Genomic DNA, 25,797 nt, shown 5'->3' with positions numbered 1-25,797 from the left:
GTGGAGAGTGACATGGCCGAGATGCCGATGTAATGAGACTTATAGGCCGTGCAATGCTCTATTGTGGTAATTAAATATGCAAATTGTCATCTATTTGTAGTAGCAATCTCAAAATCAACCCTTTATCGAGCCTTGCCACATGACCTGGAATAAAAGCCAAGCCCAGACACGTGTTTCACGGTGTTGGTACCTCCTCAGTGCAAAGCAGGAAATCGGATTTGGTTCTATGAGAGGTTTCTGACCATGGTGCAATGGTCTTGCTTTGCACTGAGGAGGGGCAACGCCTCAAAACATGTTTCTGCAAATAACGATTCTGGTTTGGCTTTTATCCTAAGTTATGTAGTAAGCCTCAATATTGATTTTTAGAATTGCTACTTCCATTAGGTGGCACTAGAGTGCAAGTCTTCTTCCTCTCTGAAGAGGTAATTTGTATGTGACCTCTTCACACATTTTAGGCCTGGTTTAAGTCTCCTAGAGGCAGGTGCATGTATAGGCCTGGCACTCCCATCCCCCAACATTCAACAGTTTTCATTTGTAAACATATTTTATTATTAGGCTACAGTCACACTTTTCATTTTAAGAAACAAAACAGATGGAATTAATGTGCTAACCTTATCCATTGCAAACTGCAGTAGTGCTATGAATGCTGAGCTGTGTATAGCCCCACCAACACTGATTGGCAGCTTTCTGTGTACACTGTCCATCAGTGGTGGTGGCGGGGATGCACACAAAAGCTGGACTGACTTGCACAGGACACAGTCTTCAGTGATCATCTCCTGCTGATAAAACACCGTTTGTGTTGAAACTATAGCAAGCTGCTGAGCAATTGACATATCCCTTCAATCAGGCTCTCTGCCCCAACTATATGCTGCTCTCTGATTGAATAGCATAAACCGGCTGACAGATTCTATATGTTCTGATTGAATAGCATAAACCGGCTGACAGATTCTATATGTTCTCTTTTAATATCAATGGAAAAAAAAAAAGTTCTACTTGTTGCATTTTTTTTTCTGTTAAAAAAAAAAAAAGAAAGAAGAAGACATATAACAGAACAAACCCAATAATAATAAATGGGGTCTCCCAGAATCTGTTTGTATCAGTTATGCAACGGATCAGAACACAGGTGTGAAAGTCGCTTTATTTTCAGTGAGTTTGGGGGAGGTAAGAAAAAAATCACCAGAATGGGCAGAATAGTTAGTGAGGGTGTGGCAGATTATCTGTTTATGGGAAAGTAACCAGAAATCCTACTATTTTTGTAAAAATATGAAAAAGATTCTTGAGGTAATTGTAGATAAGTTGCTTTGTGTAGTGACATTACTTTTGAATTTTGTTGTAATAAAGCAAAAAATATAAAAGTCAGTTCCCTATGGTAACTGTACACCATATAACAGGCACCCCTGACATCTTTTACCAGGTCATTACTTTGGTATATAAAACATTTTCTTGAATGGCTATTAAAGGGAACCTGTCACCCCCAAAATCGAAGGCGAGCTAAGCCCACCAACATCATTCTGTAATGCTGTTGATAAGCCCCCGATGTATCCTGAAAGATGATAAAAAGGTTAGATTATACTCACCCAGGGGCAGTCCGATCCGGTTCTGGTCCGATGGGCGTCGCGGTCCAGCGCCTCCCATCTTCATATGATGATGTCCTCCTCTTGTCTTCACGCCGCGGCTCCGGCACAGGTGTAATTTGCCCTGTTGAGGGCAGAGCAAAGTACTGCAGTGCGCAGGCGCCGGGAAAGGTCAGAGAGGCTCGGCACCTGCGCACTGCAGTACTTTGCTCTGCCCTCAACAGGAAAGATAAAGTACGCCTGCACCGGAGCCGCAGCGTGAAGACAAGAAGAGGACGTCATCCGATGAAGATGGGAGGCCCCGGACTGCGACGCCCATCGGAATCGGACAGCAGCGGGACCGCCCCTGGGTGAGTATAATCTAACCTCTTTTTCTCATTTTTCAGGATGCTGTAGATAAGCCCCCGATGCTGGTGGGCTTAGCTTACCTTCAATTTTGGGGCGTCAGGTTCCCATTAGAGACAAAAAAAAAAAAAAGTGGCCAGTGATGCACAAAAGGCTGAATTTTTTTCCCCCCAGGATCTTAAATTCTTCAAAATGTATCTAAAGTTCCTAAAATGTTCATAATCTCCCCTCTTTCTAGGGACATCATTTCTTCTTAGCGGCAGCTTCTTCTGCTAATCGAGCTTCTGCGGCAGCCTGAAGGAAAGCCTTTCGCTCTTCTAGGAACTTTCCATAGTCCTCTGCAGACAGACTGTAAGGACAAAAGCATGAACCAGTCAACCACGAGAGGTAAAATATACCGCCACACACAATGATTTTACTTTAATACCGAAAAAAAGCTAAATTGCTACACAATGACAAGCTACACTAACCTCTTCCCACCACTTTTCATTATTTGTTCCTTTCTTGCACGAGTCATAACTCAATTATGGAATTTGCTCTTCGGACCTTGTGGGAGCATCACAACACTGAACCAGACCCCAATCAGAGGACAATAAAACTTTCATACTCCTCATCTATGAACTGTTCCAATATTTATGGACATAACTGTTTATAATGGTAATTCTGCTTCACTTCACTTGTCTTATCTATTGCATTATTTCTGTGCTATGTTGTGCATAAATATGTGATTCTTCAGAATTTGTATTAGTCTTTGCCTGATGAAGAGACCTGTGTAGTCTCGAAAGCTTGCAATTTGTTACCATCTTTTCAGTTAGCCATTACAGGGTATCAACCACTGAGGACTCTCAATTCTAAATATTTTTCACATCGAGAAAATTTTTATTTCTTTAGTTTGTAGGACAAACACGTAGTGTTAAACAAGACCTTTAATTGAGCATGTGCTTAAAAAAAATAAAATAAATTCTGTACCGTACAGAATACATTTACCATTCTGTGAAAGATAAGATTTTTAGTGACGAGGCAATACCAAATATGCTTTTTTGTTTATTTATAGAACGGGAAAGGAGAGTAAATAATTATATATTAGCGATCACTTAGAGGAATGTATATTCGTGTTTGGGAAAATTGACACAAATGATGGTGTGACACTTTAGATGCAGCGATCAGTTTTGATTGAGTTTAAACAGAGACTGTAGCAGGCTAAATACGTGTGGCTAACCAGCCGTACTGGGCTAAAAACTATGTTTCTGCAGTGAAGCCAAAACCTCACAGGTACTGGATGCCATGACATGTTGAAAGCTGGAGAGCTGCAGGTTGCACAGCAACACCGCACAGTACATTGTCATGGTTAACACTCTAGCTCATCCTTCATCACAGTCGTAACAGCTGAGGGACAAAAATGTCTTACTCTTTAACAACTTTGATCCCCAGTGAGCGAGCGCTGCCAATAATTGATTTCACCACTTCAATCAGTGGCATATCGCGAAGAATGAACGCTTCATCTTGAGACTTCACAACAGCAATCTCATACACTTGCTTCAGTGTCACCATTCCTGCCACCTCCTGACCTGCAAAGAGAAAAAAAATAAATAAAAAGGGAGTACAATCTTGGGGTATTAGCATTTCAGCTTTTAGGATGCAGGTAATAAATCTAAGATCAGTGGGGATCCAACGATTTAACAAAACAATTGGCACAAACTACAAATGTGTTGATGCAATCCGAGATACAATATGAATTATAATGTTGCTAGGGAGCACCAGTTACCATGGAGAAAACGAATGCATATAAGTTTGTTCCCATGGATACGGATTTTTACTAAAGAAGGTCAGCGATTAACATGATAATAAATATCAATGAAAAACAACCGTTCAGCTCGTCTGACATCAGAGGACGCAAACTATATAGCAAAATAAGAAAGGATACATTTCAATAGAGTTGAAAATAAATCAGGACTCATCATTCCACAGCGAGATGAAAAGAACGTTAAAAAAAGAAGAAGACCTGTCACCAGGTACAAAAATGGCCAGTTTTTGTCACTTTACTCCAGCTGCTCTCTGAACTATGCAATTTTTTGTTTTTCTTAAATCTATGATACGGCTGAAGAGATATGAACCTTTTTATTTAGAGCTACTTAGTCTCTAACGAGTGGGCGGAGCTTGGATTTTATGGGGGCGTGTCTTTTGGATGAGCTGCATAATTAACCTGTGAGCACCACCCTCCCTTTAACGACCATGGCCCTATCCATACATCCAGGTCAGCTGGTACTTAACCTTGGACGTACGGATACGCCATGGTGATCACCCGCATAGACGAGATCGCCACTGGGCGTCACCAGATTCTGGCACTCAGGTCCAGGAGCCGTGCGGCACCATCCCAGGCACTTTAACCCCCTAAATTCTGCGATCGAAATAGATCACAGCATTTAGAGAGCAGGCAGAGGGAGGAAGCCCCCTTTGTGCTATGGTGACCCGATGTAGTCATAACGACATCCGGGGCACCAGAGCCAGCAAACTAGCTAGACCATGACCAGTGCATGATCTAACAAGTTTGTCAGTGCAGCGCTGACAGTTTGTACAGCATAGGAAAGCTCCTGCATTCCTAGGCTTTGTAAGCGCATCAGCCTGCAAAAAGTGAAAGTCAAATAGTGGGACAAAGTATACAAAAAAAAAAAAAAAAATAATAATAATTTGGTATTGCCGCTTCTGGAACAATACAACCTGTCAAATTGTCCCACTAGTTACCCCTCCTTACCACCATATACAAAGAAACAAAAAAAAAAAAAACAAACAAACAAACAAACAAACAAAAACCACCCAACACACTCAGACCACGCTTTACCATCATACTGCTGAAGAAAAAGATGAAAGTAAATGAAAATCGTACTGCTGGGAAAAAAAAAAAAAAAAAACCATCTACTCAGAGGAAAAATTATATATTAAAAAAGCATAGCTCTCAAACGCAATATAAATAAGGTATTGCTGTGATAGCACTGACACAAAGAATAAAGCGGCCTTATCAATTTTACCACATGCGGAATCGGGGAAAAAAAAAATCCTGAATTGAAATTTTTGTTCATTCTGCATCCCAAATCTTGCAGTGAGGCTCAGCTCACATTTATTCTGTACTCTACGCTGAGCTCTTACACTGGGGGGGGATTCCGTGTAAATCACTAAAATATGTGATTCAGACGGAACCCTCAGCAGAAGATTCCCTATAATGAGGCAGATGAAGGCACTGTGGAAGCCGTCTGACATGCGATTCGGCAGTATCCGTTTTTTTTTTTTAGGTATACATGAAAGTGTGGTCAGACAGTTTTGTGCACTTCTGAAAAGGACAACGCTGAAGAGAGGCCAGACGGAGTCCAGAGTATCTCTGCTGCCACATTATAGTGAATGGATCCCTCGGGGGGTTTCATCTGAATCACGTCACTTGAAGATTTAGATGGAAATCCCAAAGTGCTCAGCGTAGAGCGCAGGATAAATGTGATCCCATACGTTATGTAAAATGTTCGCAATAGAAGCAAGTCCTCATTCAGGTCCATCCTCTGTCAATGGAAATATAGAGGCTTCCACGTTAAAGGAAGCACAAAGGATCTGGTAAAGCGCTATGGCTCCACAGCCCCCAAAGAAATCCAGTTACTTCTGAACTTCCAGCTAATTCCCTCCTGACCCCACAGTGTGCCTACACCGCAGTTAGCATCCACTTGTTTGGTGATGAATTTACAGGTGCGTGCCCCCAGAAGCATGAGCTGGGCACTATAAGTTACTGGGCACTACACTGTACTGGTCACTAATGGCAGTTTGCAGTTTTTTCACTCAGCAACATCCACTGCTGCTTGTTTCTGGAAAACACCCATGCAGTCAAAATCACCACTAGATAAATGACCAAAAGGGGTATAATTTTCAAAATTTTGTCAATTAACAGAGGGAGAATTCTGCTTTTTTTTGCACTTGGTGGCTCTGTATATGGAGTCCGAAAACTATTCTAGGAAAATCTGCACTCCAGGTCAATAGTGCTCTGTCCTTCTTGAGTGTCTGGCTAAGCAGTACTGTACAGCCACTGGGGTATTTCCATATTCAGCAGAAATTGCGGGACAAATTTTGGTGCCATTTTTACCCATTTTCCAGTGTGAAAATGTAAAATCTGTGGCCAAAACAAATTTTTTGGGGGTAAAAATAATTATTTTTTTCTTCGCTGCCCAATGGTATAAAATGTTGTCACCCACCCGTGGTGTCAATATGATCACTGCACCCCTAGATTAATTCAGTGAGAGGTGTTAGTTTGTAAAATGGTGTTTCTTATGGGTAGGTTCTACTGTTCTGACCTCGGGCTCTGCCAATGTGATATGGCCCACTCAAACCAGTCCAGCAAAATGCTAACTCCAATGTGGTGTTTCTTCCCGAGATTTTCACTGAGCCTCAAAAGTAGTTTTCAACCACATAAGGGGTATCAGCATACTCACGGGAAATTGTACAACAAATTTTGGGGTCCATTTTCTCCTATTACCCTTGTGCAAATAAAAAAAAATTGGGCTAAAAACCATTTGAGAAATGTGATTTTTTTTTTTTTTTTTTTTATAACTTTTCACGGCTCTATGTTAGAAACTTGTGAGACGCACCTTTTGGGTGGAGGTGGGGTTCAAGGTGCTCACCACACATCTAGATGCATTCCTTAAGGGGTCTATTTTCCAAAATGGGGTCACTTGTGGTGGTGGGTTCACACTAAAAATACCCCTGTTGCAAGCTTTGGCCTTTATGACATACCATTTTCTACTGTCAGATTCCAGGAGCCATAACTTAAAAACATTTGGGACGGAATATGAAAATAAGGATTTTTGTGTACTCACCGTAAAATCCTCTTCTCCGAGCCAATCATTGGGGGACACAGGACCATGGGTGTTATGCTGCTGCCACTAGGAAGACATTAAGTAATACAGAAAGAATAGCTCCTCCCCTGCAGTATACACCCTCCCTGCTGGCTCCAAGTAAACCAGTTCGGTAACAAAGCAGTAGGAGCTTACCATTTAACAAGAATGAACCATGTCAAAACCAAGTCAACACAGAAAAACCAAAGCCAATAGGCTAACAGGGTGGGTGCTGTGCCCCCCAATGATTGGCTCGGAGAAAAGGATTTTACGATGAGTACACAAAAATCCCTATTTCTCCTACGCCTCACTGGGGGACACAGGACCATGGGACGTCGTAAAGCAGTCCCTGGGTGGGTAACAATCCACTTCAATTGCTCCTTGTACCCAAAAATTAAAGATGCGGCACTGCCATCTGCAAAATTAGTCTGCCGCAGGACGCATCTGCCGAGGCCTGAGAATGGACATGGTCCAGCCTGCATACGTTTACGAAACATTACCAAGTTGCAGCTCTGCAGACTTTTGCTGCCTATGCTTGGTGCCGGATGGCCAAAGACGCACCCACTGACCGAGTAGAATGAGCCTTAATCCCTGCTGGGACGGAGTGACCTCTGACTCGGTAGGACTCCTGGATAGCGGAACGAATCCACTTGGCTATCGTAGCTTTGGAAGCGGCTAGACCTTTCCTTGGCCCTTCCGGGAGCACAAACACAGCATCTGACCTACAGAAAGACGCCGTCCTCGAGACGTATCTCCTAAGAGCCCTCACCAAGTCCAGTGTGTGAAGAGCCTTCTCGGTGCGATGTACTGGTGCCGGGCAAAGTGAAGGCAAGACAATTTCCTCAGTGAGGTGGAAAGATGAGACAAATTTCGGCAGAAAAGACTGGGATGTTCTCAGAGCCACCTTATCTTGATGAAAAATGAGGAAAGGAACTTGGCAAGACAAAGCCACCAGTTCTGAAACTCGTCGGATGGATGTGACCTCAACCATGACGGCAACTTTCTATGACAGAAAAGACAGGGAAACGTCCTGCAGAGGTTCGAAAGGAGCCTCCTGCAAGACTCCGTGGACCAAATTAAGGTCCCATGGTTCCAACTGCATCTTATAGGGCGGCACCACATGGCAGACTCCCTGAATAAACGTCTTCACCTGTAATCTGTTGGCAATTTTACGTTGGAACAGGACTGACAAGGCTGAAATCTGCCCTTTGAGAGAACTAAGGGCGAGACCCAAGTCCAAACCCGACTGAAGGAATGGAAAATTCAAGAGGAGAGCGTCCTCGGTCCTTGCACCATGAGAAGAAGGTCTTCCAAATGCGATGATATATACGTATAGACGTAGGCTTTCTAGCACTGATCATGGTAGAAATGACTTTCTGAGAGAAGCCTGCCTATGTCAGCACACAGGACTCAACGGCCACACTGTCAAACACAGGGCCTCGGAGTTCTGGCGGTAAATGGGGCCCTGGGACAACAGGTCTGTGCGATTCGGTAATCGCCAGGGGACATCGGCGACTAGTTGAACTAGTTCGGCGTACGAGGCCCTGCACGGCCAATCTGGCGCAATCAGGATTACTGGTATCCCCTCCGCTCTCTTTGATGACTCTCGGCAGCAAGGGAAGCGTGGGAAATATGTACGGAAGCTGGAACTGATGCCACGAGTGAACGAGTGCATCTGCCCCGATGGCTGCCGGATCGTGGGACCGAGCTATGAAGTTGAGAACCTTGGAATTTAGCCGTGAGGCCATCAGATCCACATCCGGGGTTCCCAAATGACAGCAGATCTGGTGGAAGATCTCCGGATGGAGAGACCACTCTCCGGAGTCGAGACCTTGACGGCTGAGGAAATCTGCCTCCCAATTTTCCACTCCCGGGATCTGAACAGCTAATATCATTGAGCGGTTTTCCCTCAGCCCAACGAAGAATGTAGCCTACCTCGGTCATGGCTGCCTTGCTGCGTGTTCCCCCCTGCCAGTTGATGTATGCCACTGCCGTGGCATTGTCGGACTGAATCCTGATGGGACGACCCGTCAGGAAGGGGTGGAATTGAAGAAGAGCCAACCTGATTGCCCGTATTTCCAGGATGTTGATGGGCAGGCGAGTTTCCTGAAGAGACCAGCAGCCCTGAGCAGTGTGATGGTGGAACACTGCTCCCCAGCCCAGAAGACTGGCATCTGTTGTCACAACTAGCCAATGTACTGGGAGAAAAGACTTCCCTTGATTCAGGGAGGACTTCAAAGTCCACCACCTGAGAGACTGACTCGCTGGGGAAGGAAAAAAACGACGATCGAGAGATAACGGGTTACTGTCCCACACAGCCAGGAGAGCATGTTGTAAGAAGCGGAGGTGTAGTTGAGCGAATGGAACCGCCTCCATAGCTGCGACCATCCTGCCGAGGACTCTCATACTGAAACGTAGCGAGTGAGAATGAGGTTGGGAGAGCTTCCCGCTGTAAGACTGAGATCTTTTCCAGGGGAAGAAGTACTAACCCCTGGGATGAGTCCAGTATCATTCCTAGAAAGGAAATTCACTGAGCCAGTACTGGGGAAGACTTTTTGAAGTTTATCTTCCAACCCAGGCGAGAAAGAGTATCTATTGTGATGTTCACGGCCTCCTTGCAGGAAAGAGGGGCCTCTGATGAGGATGTCGTCTACATACGGTAACACCACACCCCGTGTATGAAGGATGGCCACGGCGGCCGCCATGACCTTGGTGAATACCCTGGCAGCGGTGGCGAGGCCGAAGGGCAGAGCAGCAAATTGAAAGTGATCTTCCTGAACTGCGAAGCAACCTTTGGTGAGAAGGTAAAATAGGAATGTGGAGGTAAGCGTCCTGGATGTCTATAGACGTCAGGAACTCGCCTTTTTCCATGGAGGCGATGACAGAACGAAGCGATTCCATCCGGAACAGTCACACCCTGACAAACTTGTTCAGCAGTTTTAGGTCCAGTATGGGCCGTACTGTACCGTCCTTCTTTGGAACAATGAACAGGTTTGAATAAAAACCTTGAAACCTTTTGCTTTGAGGGACTGGGATAATAACCCCGTCTTCTTTTAGAGAGCTTATGGCCTGGAAGAACTGATGCCTTTGCCCTGGGAGAAGAAGACAGGAAGAAGCGATTTGGTGGAAGAGAGGAGAATGCCATCTTGTATCCGGAGGACACTAGGTCGCGGACCCATTCGTCGTGAACGACCGAGAGCCATGCGTCGCTGAAGGAAATCAGGCAGCCGCCTACTTTGAGGGTGTCCTCCGGATACCGCAGGGAGTCATTGTGTGGGAGACCTGCCCAGTCTGGACCCTGACTGCCTAGCCCTGCCTCTCCAAGAAGGGGAAGGTTTGTAAAAGGTCTGAGAACCTCTATCCCTAAGTTGTGCCCGGGCAGGTCCGGAAGATGTGGAAGTAGAGGACCAATTTGAGTTGAAGCGGGGAGAAGAAAAAATAAATTTAAAAAAAAAAAAAAAAAAAAAAAAAAAAAAAAAATCGGGACCGAGCCTGCTGCTGCTGGTTCCAAAAGGGCCGAAAGGGTCTCTGTTGTGGAAATTTACTCTTCCCTCCAGTGGCGTCGGAAATGAATTGGTTGAGCTTTTTGCCAAAAAGGCGACCGCTCTGATATGGAAGAGAAGTCAATTACTTTTTGGAAGCCGAATGGCATTTGCTGCTGCTTGCGAAGCACAGTTAGCAGCGTCCAGGGTCGTGGTAACTACAAAATCTCCAGGTCTGGCTATCTCGGGGGGGGGGGGGGGGGGGGTTTGAGGGGGAGGGAGGAAAGATCGGTATCCAGCACCGCTGCAGACAAGACCTCAGCCCTGTGGGTCATAGCCTTAGCCACCCACGTAGCAGAAAAAGAAGGGAAGAGTGCGGCCGCTGAGGCTTAAAAGGCTGAACGCGCCATATTGTCGATCTGACGATCGGTTGGGTTTTTAATAGAGGCGCCCTCCGAAGAGGATAAAATAGATTTAGTAGGCAGGCATGATACCGCAGGATCTACCAGGGGAGATTGAGACCAATCTTTTCTTAGATCCTGGGCAAAGGGATATTTTGATTCCATGGGCTTCTGCCCTGTGAATCGTTTATCGGGACGGATCCAGTGAGCTTCAACGATTTCCTTAAATTAAGGATGAGTAGCGAATACCTTGTGAGCTCGCTTAGTCCTCTTAAAAGGACACGGCATGATCCGTTTTAGATAAAGGTTCCTCCTCAAGTTTCAATGCCTTATTCACTGACTTGGTGTCGAGAGTCTCCTGATCGTGATGAAATTCCTGATCTAGGGACGTGTCAGAATCGTCCTCTGAAACAGGTGCTCTGCTAGCCCCAATGGAAGGGGAGAAAGAAATGGAGCTCTCAGAACCCGAATCCCGGTGATGGACTGGGGATATGGCATGAGTCCTTTTTCTGGAAGGGCGAGAGCCCCTTGGCAAGGTATGACCCCTGTGTACGAGGGGTTTTGAGGATCGGAAGCGTCGTCCGTAAGAGTGCCCTGGTTAGAGGAGGGGTCTTGGAATGATTCTAACGCTTTTGCCAGGCATGCCATAGACCAGGTAAGGGAGGTAGCCCACTCAGGGGGACTAGGCCCACTAGGTTCGGTATCAGTAACAGGTGGTTCCTGAACAGTCACCGGTTCACAAGCTGTGCACAATGCAGTATTGTGACCCCGGAGTAATGAGACCTTACAAGAGGTACATGCAGCAAAAAATACAGTGTGTACGGCAGCTGGAACCGATGCCACGACAGAACCAGAGCATCTGCTCCGATGGCGCAAGGATCGCGGGATTGAGTAATGAACTGGGGAACCTGGTTGTTTAGCTTTGAGGCCATGAGATCCACATCCGGCGTCCCCCAGTGAAGACAAATCTGCTAGAAGACTTCCGGATGGATGGACCACTCGCCCAAGGCAAGACCTTGGCGACTGAGGAAGTCCGCTTCTCAATTCTCCACACCCGGTATGTGGATCGCCGAGATGAGCGAATGATTGGTCTCGGCCCAGCGTAGAATGTGGGTGACTTCACGCATGGCCGCCCTGCTGCGGGTTCCCCCTTGCCGGTTGATATACACCACGGCCGTGGCGTTGTCGGATTGGATTCTGATGGGATGGCCTGCGAGAAGGTGGTGAAAATTGCTTAAGGCAAGTGTGATCGCTCGAATCTCCAAGATATTGATTGGGATATGCGACTCTCGCGTGGACCAACGACCCGGTGCCGTGTGGTGATTGAAAATTGCGCCCCAGCCCAAAAGGCTGGCATCGGTAGTCACCACTAACCAGCACACCAGGAGAAAGGACTTCCCTTGGTTCAGGGAGGACTGTAGCGTCCAGCACGAGGGTTTTCCCGACCTCTGGGGATAGGTGAAAACGACGGTCGAGGGAAAACGGACTCCTGTCCCAGGCTAACAGCAGCGCTTGTTGCAGGGGACGGAGATCGAACTACGCAAACGGAACGGCTTCCATTGCCGCAACCATTTTCCAGAGGATGCGCATCGTGAAGCAAATGGAATGAGGGACTGGGCGGGGGAGCTTGTGCGCTCCCTGTTGTAAGGACAAGACCTTCTCTGGAGGGAGAATGACTAACCCGCGGGAAGAGTCCAAAATCATACCCAGGAAGCAGATTTGCTGAGCCGACACTGGAGATGATTTCTCGAAGTTGATTTTCCAACCCAGGCGAGAAAGAGAATCCACGATGATACTTACAGACTCCTCGCAGGCAGAATGGGACGGACCCTTGATCAACAGGTCATCCAGATACGGAAGAACTACCACTCCCCGAGTGTGAAGAATGGCCATGACAGCTGCCATGACCTTCGTGAAGACTCTGGGGGCAGTGGCGAGTCCGAAGGTCAAGGCCACAAACTGCAAGTGTTTGTCCTGGACTGCGAAGCGCAGGAACAGCTGATGAGAGGGAAAAATCAGGATGTGGAGATAAGCATCCTTGATGTCTATGGATGCAAGGAACTCTCCCTTTTTCCAGGGACGCGACAATGGAACGGAGCGAGTCCATCCTGAAGTGTCGAACCCGTACAAACTTGTTTAGCACCTTGAGGTCCAGTATGAGCCGTAGAGTCCCGTCCTTCTTTGGGACCACAAATAGGTTTGAGTAAAACCCCCGAACCTTTGGTTTCGAGGGACCGGAACGATGACACCGTCCCTTCGAAGCGCCAGTATGGCCTGAAAAAGATGTGACGCTCTTGATTTGGGGGGAGAGGACTGGAAGAAGCGTGGGGGGCAATGGAAGAAAACTCGATTTTGTATCCAGAGGACACGAGCTCTCTGACCCACTCGTCGTGGACGACCGAGAGCCAATTTTGACGGAACGAAAGAAGACGTCCGCCTACTTTGTCGTCGTCCGTCGGACACGTCGATGAATCATTGTGTAGAAGGTTTAATGGATGCTTATGCCTTAGGGCCAGAAGGTCTCGGTCTGGGTTTCCAGGAACGGTTAGATCTGCATGAGACCTGGGGATTTCTGTCTCCCCGCCGTCCCGAACCAGGGGAAGTGGATGACCAACTGGAGTTGTTACGAAATGACCGGAATCTAAACAGTTGTTGATTCCGAAAGGGCCGGGTAGGTTTTTGCTGCGGAAGAAATTTACTCTTCCCTCCGGTAGCGTCAGAAATGATTTGGTCTAGTTTCTCCCCAAATAAACAGCCAGCATGGTAAGGTAAAGAAGTCAGCGACTTTTTAGAAGCAGAATCTGCTCACCAATCGCAGAGCCACAAGGCCCTCCTGATGGAGATTACGCTTGCAGCCGCTTGCGCTGCGCAATTAGCCGCATCTATGGAAGCATTAACTACGAAGTCTCCGGCCTAAGCTATCTGGTTAGCGAGTCTGGCCGCCTCTGGGGGAAGATTACTGCTGTGGACGGTAGAGGTTAACACCTCTGCCCAGGCAACCATTGCCTTAACCACCCAGGTAGCAGCAAAAGATGGAAGGAGTGCTGCTCCTGAGGCCTCAAAGACTGAGCGAGCCAGGTAGTCATTTTTTCGGTCAGAAGGGTTTTTGACCGATGAACCGTCGGACAGAGATAGGATTGTTTTGGATGCGAGTCGCGATACGGCAGGATCCACAGTAGGAGAGAGAAGCAACTCCTTCATTAGGTCCTTCGAGAAAGAATATTTAGCTTCCGTGGTCTTTTGAGCCGTAAATCGCTTATCCGGGTGTTCCCTGTGTTTTTGGACAATGTCCTGAAACTCAGGGTGATTAGAAAATATCTTTTGGACACGTTTAGTCTTTTTAAAAGACACAACGTGTTCCTGAGTGGATACAGATTCCTCGTCCACTATTAGTGTTTTGTTGACTGCCTCAATAAGGGAGTCACGTGTCTCCTGACAGATCGAAGAGTCTTGGGTTAAAGATTCCCCTGACTCGTATTCCGAGTCATGTACGCTGCGACCCTCGGGAAAAGGGGAGCGAGAAGTTAAGCTTGCAGATGCTTAAGCTCGAGTGTGTACGGGGGACGAGGAATGGGTTCTTTTCCTGGAACCCCGAGATTCCCGTAGTACAGTACACCCCCTGTGGTCGGACGGCCCCGTACCGGCGCCAGATTCCGTCGCGGTCAACAGAGGCGAGTTCTGGCTTAGAGAGGATCCCCGGAAAGAGTCCAATGCCTTGGCCAAAGAATCCATAGAACGTGACAAGGAAGCGGCCCACTCAGGAGGGTTAGGCTCGACGGGGGTCGGTGGAAACATTGGAGGTGGAGGCAGAAGGCGGCTGCGCACAGGCCGGGTCACAGTTCTGGCACAAAGGAGTATTGTGGGCATGTGACAAAGCAGAATTGCAAATGGCACATGAAGTAAAAAAAAAAAAAAAAAAAAAAAACCAGTGTGCTTTTTAGTGCCCCTTTTTGCCTCCTTAGATTGAGACAGTGTATATCTATTCTCCAATAAACTGCGATAGCAGGGCTATGGGTGCAGAGAAGGGGTTAAGCTTTTCGCTATAGAGTGGAGCAGCTTACCCACAGTCCTGTACTGGTGTCCCCAGGGAAGAAGAGAGGAAAACTAGCGTTTTCGGCTGATTTCCCAAGCGCCAGAGTAGTGGGCGGGACTCCGGCGGTGGGCAGAAATTTCAACTGCGGCCTAGTCCGGCTGAAGAAGTCAGGGACTAAATTTATGGCGCTTGCCAGCGGAACACGCCAGCGGCCGCGATGTAGCGCCTAATGATCGCCGCTGGCGTCTAGCCAGCGGCACCTCTCCCCAGGGACTAGTACCGCACCTTCCCACGCAGGCAGCGTGAGGAAGGTACTAGTCACAGAGTAGAGATGCAGCCTCCAGCTCAATCGATCCTCCCTATGCCGGGGGATGGAGAGCGTCTGTGCGTCTTGAGATGTGCCTGCCGCAGGGGACTTACGGATGTGCCTGCCGCAGGGGACTTACGGATGTGCCTGCCGCAGGGGACTTACGGATGTGCCTGCCGCAGGGGACTTACGGATGTGCCTGCCGCAGGGGACTTACGGATGTGCCTGCCGCAGGGGACTTACGGATGTGCCTGCCGCAGGGGACTTACGGATGTGCCTGCCGCAGGGGACTTACGGATGTGCCTGCCGCAGGGGACTTACGGATGTGCCTGCCGCAGGGGACTTACGGATGTGCCTGCCGCAGGGGACTTACGGATGTGCCTGCCGCAGGGGACTTCATGACGCCGAGGTGAGGGCTTGATTGCGGAGGAGCCCGGGAGATGCACATTAGAGCTATACTCTATGTGCTCGCCATCTTACAGGGGGAAGATCGGGACAGTATAGGAACAGTCGCCCTGGCCTAGATTAGGCGTGCCCCATTCGTCGCAGGAGAGGTACGGGGAGGTATACTCGCCGTGCTTGCCTGTTGATGGTTCGGGGGAGAGCGGACCCTAGAAAGGAATCCGTTGCCCCCTTCACTCCATTAAAAAATAAAAATTTACAGAAAATAAAAACGGTGGGGTCTGTAAACAGACCCAAGTGCCTCCTACAGACACTAAGCCAGAACTGGGTCATTACTGGCCAGTCAAAAGGTGTATACTGCAAAGGAGGAGTTAATTTTTTATGTGTTTAGTTAGTGTCCTCCTAGTGGCAAGCAGCATAAAACCCATGGTCCTGTGTCCCCCAATGAGGCGTAGCAGAAATATTAATTCTGCCAGGTCTTTGTCAACTGATCAGGGTCTCCCTAGTGTGTTTTTTTTCTCGCCATCCTTTAAGGCTGGAAAACAATAAGACAGGATATGGTTACCCCACTTTAGATAGAGGGAACAATGCTGAAATAGTTTCCCCTGTTCTGCTTAAGACCATATCAACTGCATTGCCGGCTTCACATCTCCCAAGACGGTCGGTCCTTGTCTGTTGCTGTTCGCCCGCCTCCCAGAACATGGCACGTAGCTGTGAGTAAAAATGAAGATGCAGTCAGCATTCAGAGCTTCAAGACAGGTATGTCTCCCTGTTCTTCTGCTTTCTTCTCTGTGCCCTGCTCAGTCTACACTTCTCAGTCCACCAACGCAGAGCAGGCTCCTTTCTCTTCCGTTACACTCTTGTGGGTGCGCTACTGGTATCTTCTCTAATTTAGCCCATGAATTCTATTGTGCTCTTTTCTGGTCCCACAGACTTCGATAGGTCTATCATGTAAGAGTGGGTCTTTGTTCTGTTTTCTCCACCGTTAGCTCTCCTCATGTTGCCCGCCCCATCCTCCAGGCACCAACATCTCTTTGCACTGCAGGGGAAAAGAGCCCAGGTTCTCACTGTAGAGGAATACAGCACATGTTCGCTCTATGGCACAAAAAGAACACAGCACACTTTCATCTCCCCTGGTATCTTTGCAGGACAGCCAACATAAACAGCCTGCTCACTGAACACTCAGCTCTCCAAGGGGGAGCCCAAGTTCTCTGGACTTAGTAAGCCATGTCTAAATCAGGAGAAGACAGAAGTTCTTTGGCTTGAAACATTAGTTTTTCTCCCCTTCTTGCTGGCACCCCCCACCTGGAATCTCCTTTCAAGCGAGTGATATTTTCTGGGACGTTTGGCTCTTCACAGACACATACCTGGAATAGGTAACCAAAACAAACTACTTGAAAATCTAGCCAATAACACAAAGAAAATATGATAAAACATAATATTTTATTAAATATAAAGACACAAACAATAACACAGACAGTCGGAGGAGGCACAAAAATACACAAATAAAGATATAAAAGTTTCTATATAAGGACCACTGATAACCGTGTATATAAAGTATAGTAATATTATGTCCTTTCTTTTTTTGCTCAACAGGTATGTATGAGACACGGCAAAGAACCACTATCAAATAGAGAAAGATGTATAGTAAAGTGCACTGTGCATGATGCTAATAGCAATAGTAGTGACCTATAACTTCTCCATATATTAGTATCTATAAAGTACAAGAAAAATAAGGTGCATTATAAATGTGGCTGACCTTACCAGTGCTCATGATGTGCCTCAACCCCGCTATTGTTTGTCAGTGTCTTTATATTTAATAAAATATTATGTTTTATCATATTTTCTTTGTGTTATTGGCTAGATTTTCAAGTAGTTTGTTTTGGTTACATGTTCATATGTCTACTTGAAACAAGAGAAAATTGGGTCGAAACTCTCTCCTTGGTTTTTTGGTAAAACATACCTGGAATAGGATGGTCATCTCATTAGGATACAAGACCGTTCTCCACCTACCTCTGCGATAGTTTTGTCACAGCCCATCCTACCCACTGGATTCCAATTTCTTTCAGGCTATCTTCCCACTTCTTCAATTGGGAGGCACAGTGTTCATCCATTCTCAGGAAAGATTTACAAGGTTTTATTGAAACCACTTTGATTCGCATGAAAGATTGGTCCAGCAGAGCCATCTTGCATCTGAACTTTCTCAAACGGGTGCTACTTAGCGCTTCAAGATCTATGGAACACAGCAAGTTCCTCTCCTCTGAGGATATCCATGACCTGTGTTCCTGCATCCCCATGTTTACCCCCTGACCAGAGGCTTCTCTGGTTTGTGGTCTACAATTTCCATTTTCAATGTGTTACTTTTCTCTTCTGGCTAGCCACAGCGCCCAATCTATTCATGAAGGTCGTAGCTGCAATCCTGGGCCATCTGTATGCCAAGGGAATTGTGCTCATCCCCTACCCGGACAACATACTCAAAGGCTTCCTCTCTGGCTGAGAACCTGAAGTGGTTACGGGTCCCCCAAAGATACCATCTTGTTTTGGTTGGATAAAATAACAGACACAAACTCCCTGATCCTATCTCAGCATCTTATCTTACTAGGGATATTACATACCGCCATGCTGAAAATATTCCTTCACAAGCATTAGGAAAGGACAGTCCAGACAGTTGTTCTGATCCAGAGGAGCCTTTCACCTCACCCTCTCCACTTCGTAGCCTCTCTAGAAGACAACCCCTTTGTTCAGATGCAGGACACTAGCTGGTTCTCCTTTCAATAAGGAACAAGTCTTCTCTCTGTCTGGATGCCCCTTGTCCTCCTCCCTCCACTGGTTAGACAGCCCTTCTTATGGTGGCTCTCTACACCTCCAGTTGGGCAGGGATACTCCTTTATCCCCATCCACTGGCAAGTAGTGACCAAAGATTGCAGTCACTTGGGTTGGGGAGGAATATTTCTCCATCTCATTTTTCAGGGATGCTGGAATCATCAGAAACATGCTTGCCCATCAACATCCTGCAGCTCAGAGCCATCTTTCTGTCTCTTCTCAAATTGCAGCACAAGCTTCTGGGTCTCCCAATTTGCATCCAAACCAACACCACCAACATACAGCCGGCTGACCATGTCAGAGGCCTCTCCAATCCTAGCATAGGTGGAACAAGGAGTCCTGCAGATTTCAGCAATTCACATTCCTGGAATAGATAACTGGCCTGATGACTACAACTATCAACTATCCACAGGACACTGGACCCTTCATCCAGATGTCTTCACCAGACTGATTTGAGATGGGGCACCCCTGATATTGCCCTGGTGGCATACAGGACAAATCACAATGTCCCACAATTTGAGGCCAGAATCTGCGATTCTCTAATCATTGTGTAACTCTATGGTGATCCCATGGTTGCAATTAGTCCTTACCTACATTTTTTATTCTCTTTCATCTGCTTGAGGCTTCTCAAGAAAATCAAAGCAGTAGGACTTCCAGTTTTCTTTGTGGCTCCAAATTGGCTCAGAAGGTCATGGTACGTGGAGCTGAGGAACCTTTTTGCAGGCATCCTGTGGTTCCTCCCTAAACCCTTCACAGGGTCCTCTCTTCCACCTGAATTCATGGTCACCAAATTCAATAGCATGGTTGTTGCAGCCAATGTTCTAAAACAGTGTACCCCAACTCCAGTCCTCAAGAGCCACCAACAGGTCAGGTATTCAGGATTTCCTTAGCATTGCCCAGGTGATAATTGCATTACTTGGAAAGGCAAGAATTCCATCACCAGGGTAATACTAAGGAAATCCTGAATACCTGACCTGTTGGCGGCTCTTGAGGACCGGAGTTGGGGAGCACTGTTCTAAAGGCTTCTGGCCTCTCTGATCAGTTAGTATATACCAGTGTTTCACAAACTCCAGTCCTCATGGACCCCACAGGTCATGTTTTCAGGATTTCCATAGTTTTGCACAGGTGAGAGCATTCCTAAGGGCTTGAAGAATCTTTCACCACCTGTGCAATACTAAGGAAATCCTGAGAACATGACCCGTGGGGTCCGTGAGGACTGGAGTTTGGGAAACACTGGTCTAGACCACGAGAGAGGAATGGAAGTCCTCCTTATTTAGTATATACCATCTCACTTGGAAAGCCTTTTTCTGATGGTGTGAATGGAACCAGATTGCTCACACTTCCTTCTCTCAATTCTTCTCTCTCATTTGACACTGCTCAACCTTTTTCAAAAGGAACCTGGCATCGAAATCTCAGGTCAAAAACCTTCCTACAAAGCTCACTCTGTTCCTTTTTACTGACCTTCGATGCCTAGTGAGGACCCCAACCTGGTACGGAGGGCCTGTCATTTCTGTTCGAGCACCTCAAGGAAGCTTCCTTGCAGCTTCTCTCTTGGAAAGTGGCCTCTTTTTAGTAGTCTTTCACTAGATGGAACTCCAAGCTGGCTACCCTCTCTTGTTGCTCACACTTTATGCACTCCAAAAAGGACCAAATGCAAGGGATGCCTCTCAGCCACTGCTTCAGTCTTTGTTGACAGGCTGTAGCCATGACACCACAACTAAAGCACAAGTGACTGCTTCTTCTAACCATAAGGCTCAGCTTTGATGCTCAATAATTGGCTGCAGCGGTCACATGCACTCTAGGTGTGACGTGTCTGCTGCAGCCTGTTAAAGACCAGGAGATGGTGGAGAGAATTCCATGAAGCAGCTGGTTAGACCATTTTTACTTGAAGGATAGAGTTAAAAGAACTAATTGAAAACCTATTTACAGGGGTATTCTGTGCCCGAGATCATGGCACAGCTTTCTGCGGCAGTATTACGCGAGACATTATTCAGACAGGCACGCAAGGCATTTCTTACTGAAGGTCTCATGTTTTACTGACTTAAGAGTTCAGAAGTCCATTTTTGACGTCCTGTGCACTGGTTCTACTGTGGTTGATCTGCTGGGAAGCCGATCACTTTTTGGCCATTTCTCCCTAAACACATTAGATTAAAAAGTCATCCGAACAAGCCAATATTAGGGGCACAGACAACCCGATGATGTTGGGGAGAGAAGGTTGGGCAGGCTACATTTCATGCATTTATGTGGAGCAGCTGGACAAGTGTTCAGCCCACAGCGATCTCATGTGTATGGGGGCCTATAGTCGGTCCTCCAGAAGGTCACAGACAGCGGCCTCATCCACTCAATCCTCATTACAGTATTCCACACGTATTTATTACTACAGACCTGTCTTTGATGCCCCTTTTTCAATTCCTGCAGCAGCTTTTAAGTAGTAAGACACAGGCGGTTGTCCGATCTTCATTTCATAGGTTCTGTCGGGCTACACACACACAAAAAAAAAAAAAAAAAAAGATAAATAAAGCTAAATTTGTCATTAGTTCATTCAAGGCACTGCATTGTCAATTACAAACTGAATAGTGAGATGTTTCCAAAGTCCTTTAAAAGGGAATCTGTCAGAAGATTCATATTGCCCAAAACAGAAAGCATGAAACGAAGCCTGGCTGCACAATTGAAACAGGTATGGTCTTTATCTCCGGCATTTCAGGGAAAATATAGTGTAAAGAGTAGGCATCGAACTAGTCTCATCTCTGGCTATGGTCCATGGCCGGAGCTTCCAACTACATGGCCAGCATTTCAGAGAAAAATACACTTGGCTTCCATCGTGCAGCCAGGCTAGGAATCATGCTGTGCATGGTCTGGGCAGCAGCAGGGCTGGTTTTAGACAAAACATGGCCTTGGGAAAAAGGTTAAAGTGGGGCCTCAATTCTAACATACTGTACCATCAGACAAACATTCCGGTTGCATTCACATGTGCTGAGTTCAGGCCGTTAAATGAGAGTGATCGACAATATTGAAGTCGTTTGATGCTTGTTTCCGGCCTCTTTACACCAACTGAGAAAGAATGATGGAGACAGAACAATCACTAATAGATCAATCTGTCCCCATACAGTATCATGTTATCAGCAGCACATCTGCAGTTTACACCGGCGATGTGCTGCTGAGAAGGATTTCTGTTCCGGCATAAACAATCCAATCACTCGATGAATATGCAGCATTTTGCTCGTTTATGCACCGCATAGTCCTCCACATAGTATAATGCACCGCATAGTCCCCCACATAGTAATACACACCCCATATAGTACATACAGTATAATACACAGCCCCATAGTCCTCCAGTATTAGGGCCACCACATTGTACTCATTTAAAATAAATAAATAAAAATAAATAAATACAATTCTCACCTCTCCCAATTCCCCCACTGTTCCGGTCTTTGCAATGCATCTCCTCAGCAGCGTGGCATGTGATGACGTGACGTCATTGCACCCGCTGTGTCAGAATGGACACAGGGAGCATGATGGGAGAGGGAGCGTCACATGACTCTCTCCTCCATCATTGCTTTCAACTGTATCGGCATCTATGATGCCGATACAGTTGAATGTGCAATGCGGGGGAGGGGTGTAGCCAGTGCTGGCATCGGCCTCCCTGACTCACAGGCCCCATAGTGGCCACTGGCTGGGGGCCTCCCTGGAGGAGCGGGAGCACTAGGCAAAAGCCTAGTCCCAAAGCACACAGGTTCACTTTACTATTTTAACATTGCAACAGAATTAACCCTTGAAAACTGCAGCAAATTTTCATTTTTGTGCTCTCCACTTTTCCTAAGCTACTTCTTGCATCGCCCTTCATTGTACTTGGAAAAAATACAGCATAATTTCACACATATAAGAGGTAGAGATACAACGTGTGCAACTATACAGGTATGTCATAAAGCTGGCTACATTGCCTATTGACTGATATTATGAAAAGAACTAAAAAAAAAAAAAAAAAAAAAAAAAAATTTAAAAAATGTATTTTTATTTATTTATTTTTTGCAAAATCTCTGCATTTTGCAGGAAAACCTGTAAGCCAATTGCAGGGAATTGGAATTTCTTTGACATTCCATTTGTCATTACTTAAAGGGTCCATTGCTTTAAAAAAAACAAACAAAAAAAAAAAAAAAAAAAACGACAAGATTTATTTATAATATTCATTGATATTGCATATCCTTCGAATATTAACTCACTTTAGGAAATTATACTAAGGGTCACCAAAGCAGCCTATACTGTAAATTGATAAATATAAAAGCATCTAAGTACACACCTTTAGGTCAGCGAGTCCATTACAAGAAATTTAGGCCAACACATGCAGCCGTGAGGACTCGAACACATTTTTTGAGCACGCCAAAGACACTCGGTTAGCACCCGAGCATGCTCAGATAACACCTTATCCCAGCACGTTCACTCATTGCTAATAACTTCAACTGCCTGATCCTTCTTTCCACCCCCACCCCACCAACATCATCTGTTGAAAGAGATTTGGGAGACACCCCCCCATACAGGTCAGATGATCGATTGATCTGCAGGTTCAGCCAACTTTGTTTCCAAAAGGGTCCTATACACATTCGATGAAAGTTGGCTGAACCCAGCATAGCAAGAGAATGTAATACAGAATCAGATTTGGACTCAAAAGCAAGTATAATATAGCTAGAGGAAGAATGGGAAATGGAAGGCAACGATTGTTATAGACACTCACATTAACATGAATCTTCACTCTCAAGGGTACTCCATCAATGATGTCTTTGGTCCTCTCATTGAACTCCTTACAAAACTGACCGATCGGGATACCTCTCTGTATCAAAGAAACTTTTTTTAAATTGTCTGAAAATTTTCCAATTAACACAATGCATTTATATGAACAAAAAAAAAAAAAAAAAAAAAAACACACCCACACACAACACATGATAAGAAATGACACAGGACCACTACAGCTGGCCCATTAGACCATCCAATGATGGCCAAATACTCGTTGAGCCAAAGCCTCCAAATCTGTACATTTTCCTTCAAAGAGAAAGAAAGATCTGATGTACTGTATATGGGTGCAGCCTATCACATCATTCATCCATCCTTCCTAAATGCTAGCTGTAACTTCCTTGGCGAAATTGCTAAAATCACCAAAGTTTCCCCCCTTTCAATGGAGGTGTTAAGGGGTCAGAAGGTTTTGCTACGTAATCCAAGATCAGCATGATGTAGGGGCAGAGACCTCGATGCCAGCGAACCATCACTTTGTTTCCTGGGTGCAGCTGTTGTAATACAATTACAGTTTTCTCTGCTGCGGATCTAGCAGAGCCCAGAATGCCGAGCCCTATATAACCCCACCCATACTACTGATTGGCTGCTTTCTGTCTGCATTGTACATTGTACCAGGAGGTGTGAGACACCTAGTCCTGTAGTGATAATCTCCTGGTGATAAAACACTGATGTCATTTTTTTTTTTTTTTTTTTTTAAAAACAGCACAGTAAGTGACATCACTGGAATCAGGGTCTCAATCCATACATCATTCTACTTTCAGGTTACATAGCAAAAACCTGGTGACAGATTCCCTTTCAGTCTGTGTTAAGCACAAATTTACAGGTGGATTTAGAGTGGATTTTTCTGTCGAGTGTGGGACAAGTCTTCAGATTATTTACACTTCTGCCTTTTACTGCCAAGATGGGAATAACTGATCCTAGGTCCCGGCCACACAGAAAACTTTGTGACTACAACCGAGGACAGCTGTGCTACTCTGTAGGTGCAACTCCCATAGACGGGAACCTGTCATGCTGCCCAAACCATATACCAAAGAGCAGGTGGAGAAGGACAAAGCTTCTCTGAACATTTAATGTTCTCGAGTAGCCATCATGGAAATGCCAACGTGTGGCAAATGATAGAGCCCGGCCCATCTACTGAATTCACAATTACATTCAGAACATATTAACTAAACAATGGCCACACAAGGTATATACAGGAGACCTGCAGACCTGTCCCAAGGTGGGTCCCAAAGGGGGTCCTGGTACCGCCTGCCCGGCTCCCACCAGTGCTCGAATCACACCAGCCACATCAGTTTTCTTCACAGCTTTCACTGCGCGGGAAGCCTTAGACATATCTGAAAGAAAGAAGATTGCACACAAATTCAATTGTATTGAGATCCCGACAAGGAAGTTGGAAGAAATCTCACGCAGATGTACTTTTTTTTTTTTTTTGAACATTCAGAAAAAACGTTGGCATTTCATGTCTTGAGAGTTGGGTGTCTGTGCGATAAGGCCCCCACTAGGACAGGAGCGCTCAGCTGAGTTCTGTGTCCCTCTGGCTTGGTTCAGAGGCGGTCACATAAGTGGGGTTAGCTGTAGAAGGACTAAGAGGCTTCTATGATACCAGGTAGATGAGATTAAACATAAGACCCTAAAGATAGTAAATACCTTTCAAAAAGTGTTTCCAAAATCGTATGTACCCCCCGCCCCCCCCCCCATTCTAGGCAGTGCAAAATGATTCAAATTATAATATCCATTGGCCACAACAGTGACCTGTGGCCACTGTACTGAGGCCGTAATAATAGTCTCCTGCCGAGGCCATCAGCAGCTTTACTTTTGATTGCAGCATGACGCACATGTGCAGTGACACCATGGCAGCTAATCAAGAGCGCCGAGGATGCCGCCGTCAGGGAGGATGCCGCCGTCTGGGAGGATGCCGCCGTCTGGGAGGATGCCGCCGTCTGGGAGGATGCCGCCGTCTGGGAGGATGCCGCCGTCTGGGAGGATGCCGCCGTCTGGGAGGATGCCGCCGTCAGGGAGGATGCCGCCGTCAGGGAGGATGCCGCCGTCAGGGAGGATGCCGCCGTCAGGGAGGATGCCGCCGTCTGGGAGGATGCCGCCGTCTGGGAGGATGCCGCCGTCTGGGAGGATGCCGCCGTCAGGGAGGATGCCGCCGTCTGGGAGGATGCCGCCGTCAGGGAGGATGCCGTCGTCAGGGAGGATGCCGTCGTCTGGGAGGATGCCGCCGTCTGGGAGGATGCCGCCGTCTGGGAGGATGCCGTCGTCAGGGAGGATGCCGTCGTCAGGGAGGATGCCGTCGTCTGGGAGGATGCCGCCGTCTGGGAGGATGCCGCCGTCTGGGAGGATGCCGTCGTCAGGGAGGATGCGGTTCTCATCCGGTGGTCACACATCACTGTCTTGGCCCATTGTACTGGGTCTATGAAACGATTTGCACCAATTGTACCCCTAGCCAAAGGATTGGGGTGGGAGAGGGATCATTTGCAGATTACTGAGGGTCTGATCCCAGGCTGCACCCTGCACGCCTCTCCATGCCCCCCTAGCTGCGCAGTAATGTCGGCAGTGTAACACCTCTGCTCCTACCACTGTCCCCAGCACCACCCAACTACCAGCTTACAATAAGTTCCCTCAGGCCTACCTGACTACCAGAAGCCGGGGCCTCAATTACCCCGTCTGCGCCGCCTGTGTATTGCAGCCCGCACTTACACCTTCCGACCTTCAAACACATGTGACAGACAGCTCTACAGACAGACAACCATTATTGGCTGCAAAGAAAAGTGGGC

The 25,797-nt window shown here is 46.8% G+C and overlaps 1 protein-coding gene across 2 annotated transcripts; it reads right to left on the bottom strand.

Moving 5' to 3' along the window:
* Positions 1–525: 525 nt before the first annotated feature.
* On the bottom strand, positions 526–25,797 carry MRPL11 (mitochondrial ribosomal protein L11). 2 transcript variants are annotated; one of them, XR_011315364.1, is made up of 7 exons: positions 25,653–25,783; positions 24,227–24,351; positions 22,962–23,057; positions 20,618–20,711; positions 3,328–3,487; positions 936–2,268; positions 526–897 (listed from the first exon to the last, which is right to left on the bottom strand). XR_011315364.1 is itself a non-coding variant. In XM_069740498.1 (6 exons), the coding sequence occupies exons 2-6, from the start codon at positions 24,347–24,349 to the stop codon at positions 2,163–2,165; spliced, it is 579 nt and encodes a 192-aa protein (XP_069596599.1). In that variant the 5' UTR covers positions 24,350–24,351; positions 25,653–25,797; the 3' UTR covers positions 526–2,162. The 2 variants fall into 2 exon arrangements, 1 of the variants encoding a protein (XP_069596599.1); XM_069740498.1 differs by having other exon boundaries at positions 526–2,268; positions 25,653–25,797.

This window comes from Ranitomeya imitator, chromosome 9 (genome assembly GCF_032444005.1).
Source record: "Ranitomeya imitator isolate aRanImi1 chromosome 9, aRanImi1.pri, whole genome shotgun sequence".
Classification (NCBI taxonomy): Eukaryota; Metazoa; Chordata; class Amphibia; order Anura; family Dendrobatidae; genus Ranitomeya; species Ranitomeya imitator.
This window is presented reverse-complemented; position numbering and strand designations above follow the sequence as displayed.

Excerpts from the sequence above, each read along its gene's own strand:
- MRPL11 (XM_069740498.1), bottom strand. The coding sequence starts at position 24,349 with ATGTCTAAGGCTTCCCGCGCAGTGAAAGCTGTGAAGAAAACTGATGTG. Across the intron at positions 3,488-20,617 it reads AAAAGGGGCATCAAAGACAG|GTCAGGAGGTGGCAGGAATG; the intron begins GTCTGTAGTAAT and ends TTCTCTTTGCAG. Across the intron at positions 2,269-3,327 it reads GGGATCAAAGTTGTTAAAGA|TCTGTCTGCAGAGGACTATG; the intron begins GTAAGACATTTT and ends TTGTCCTTACAG.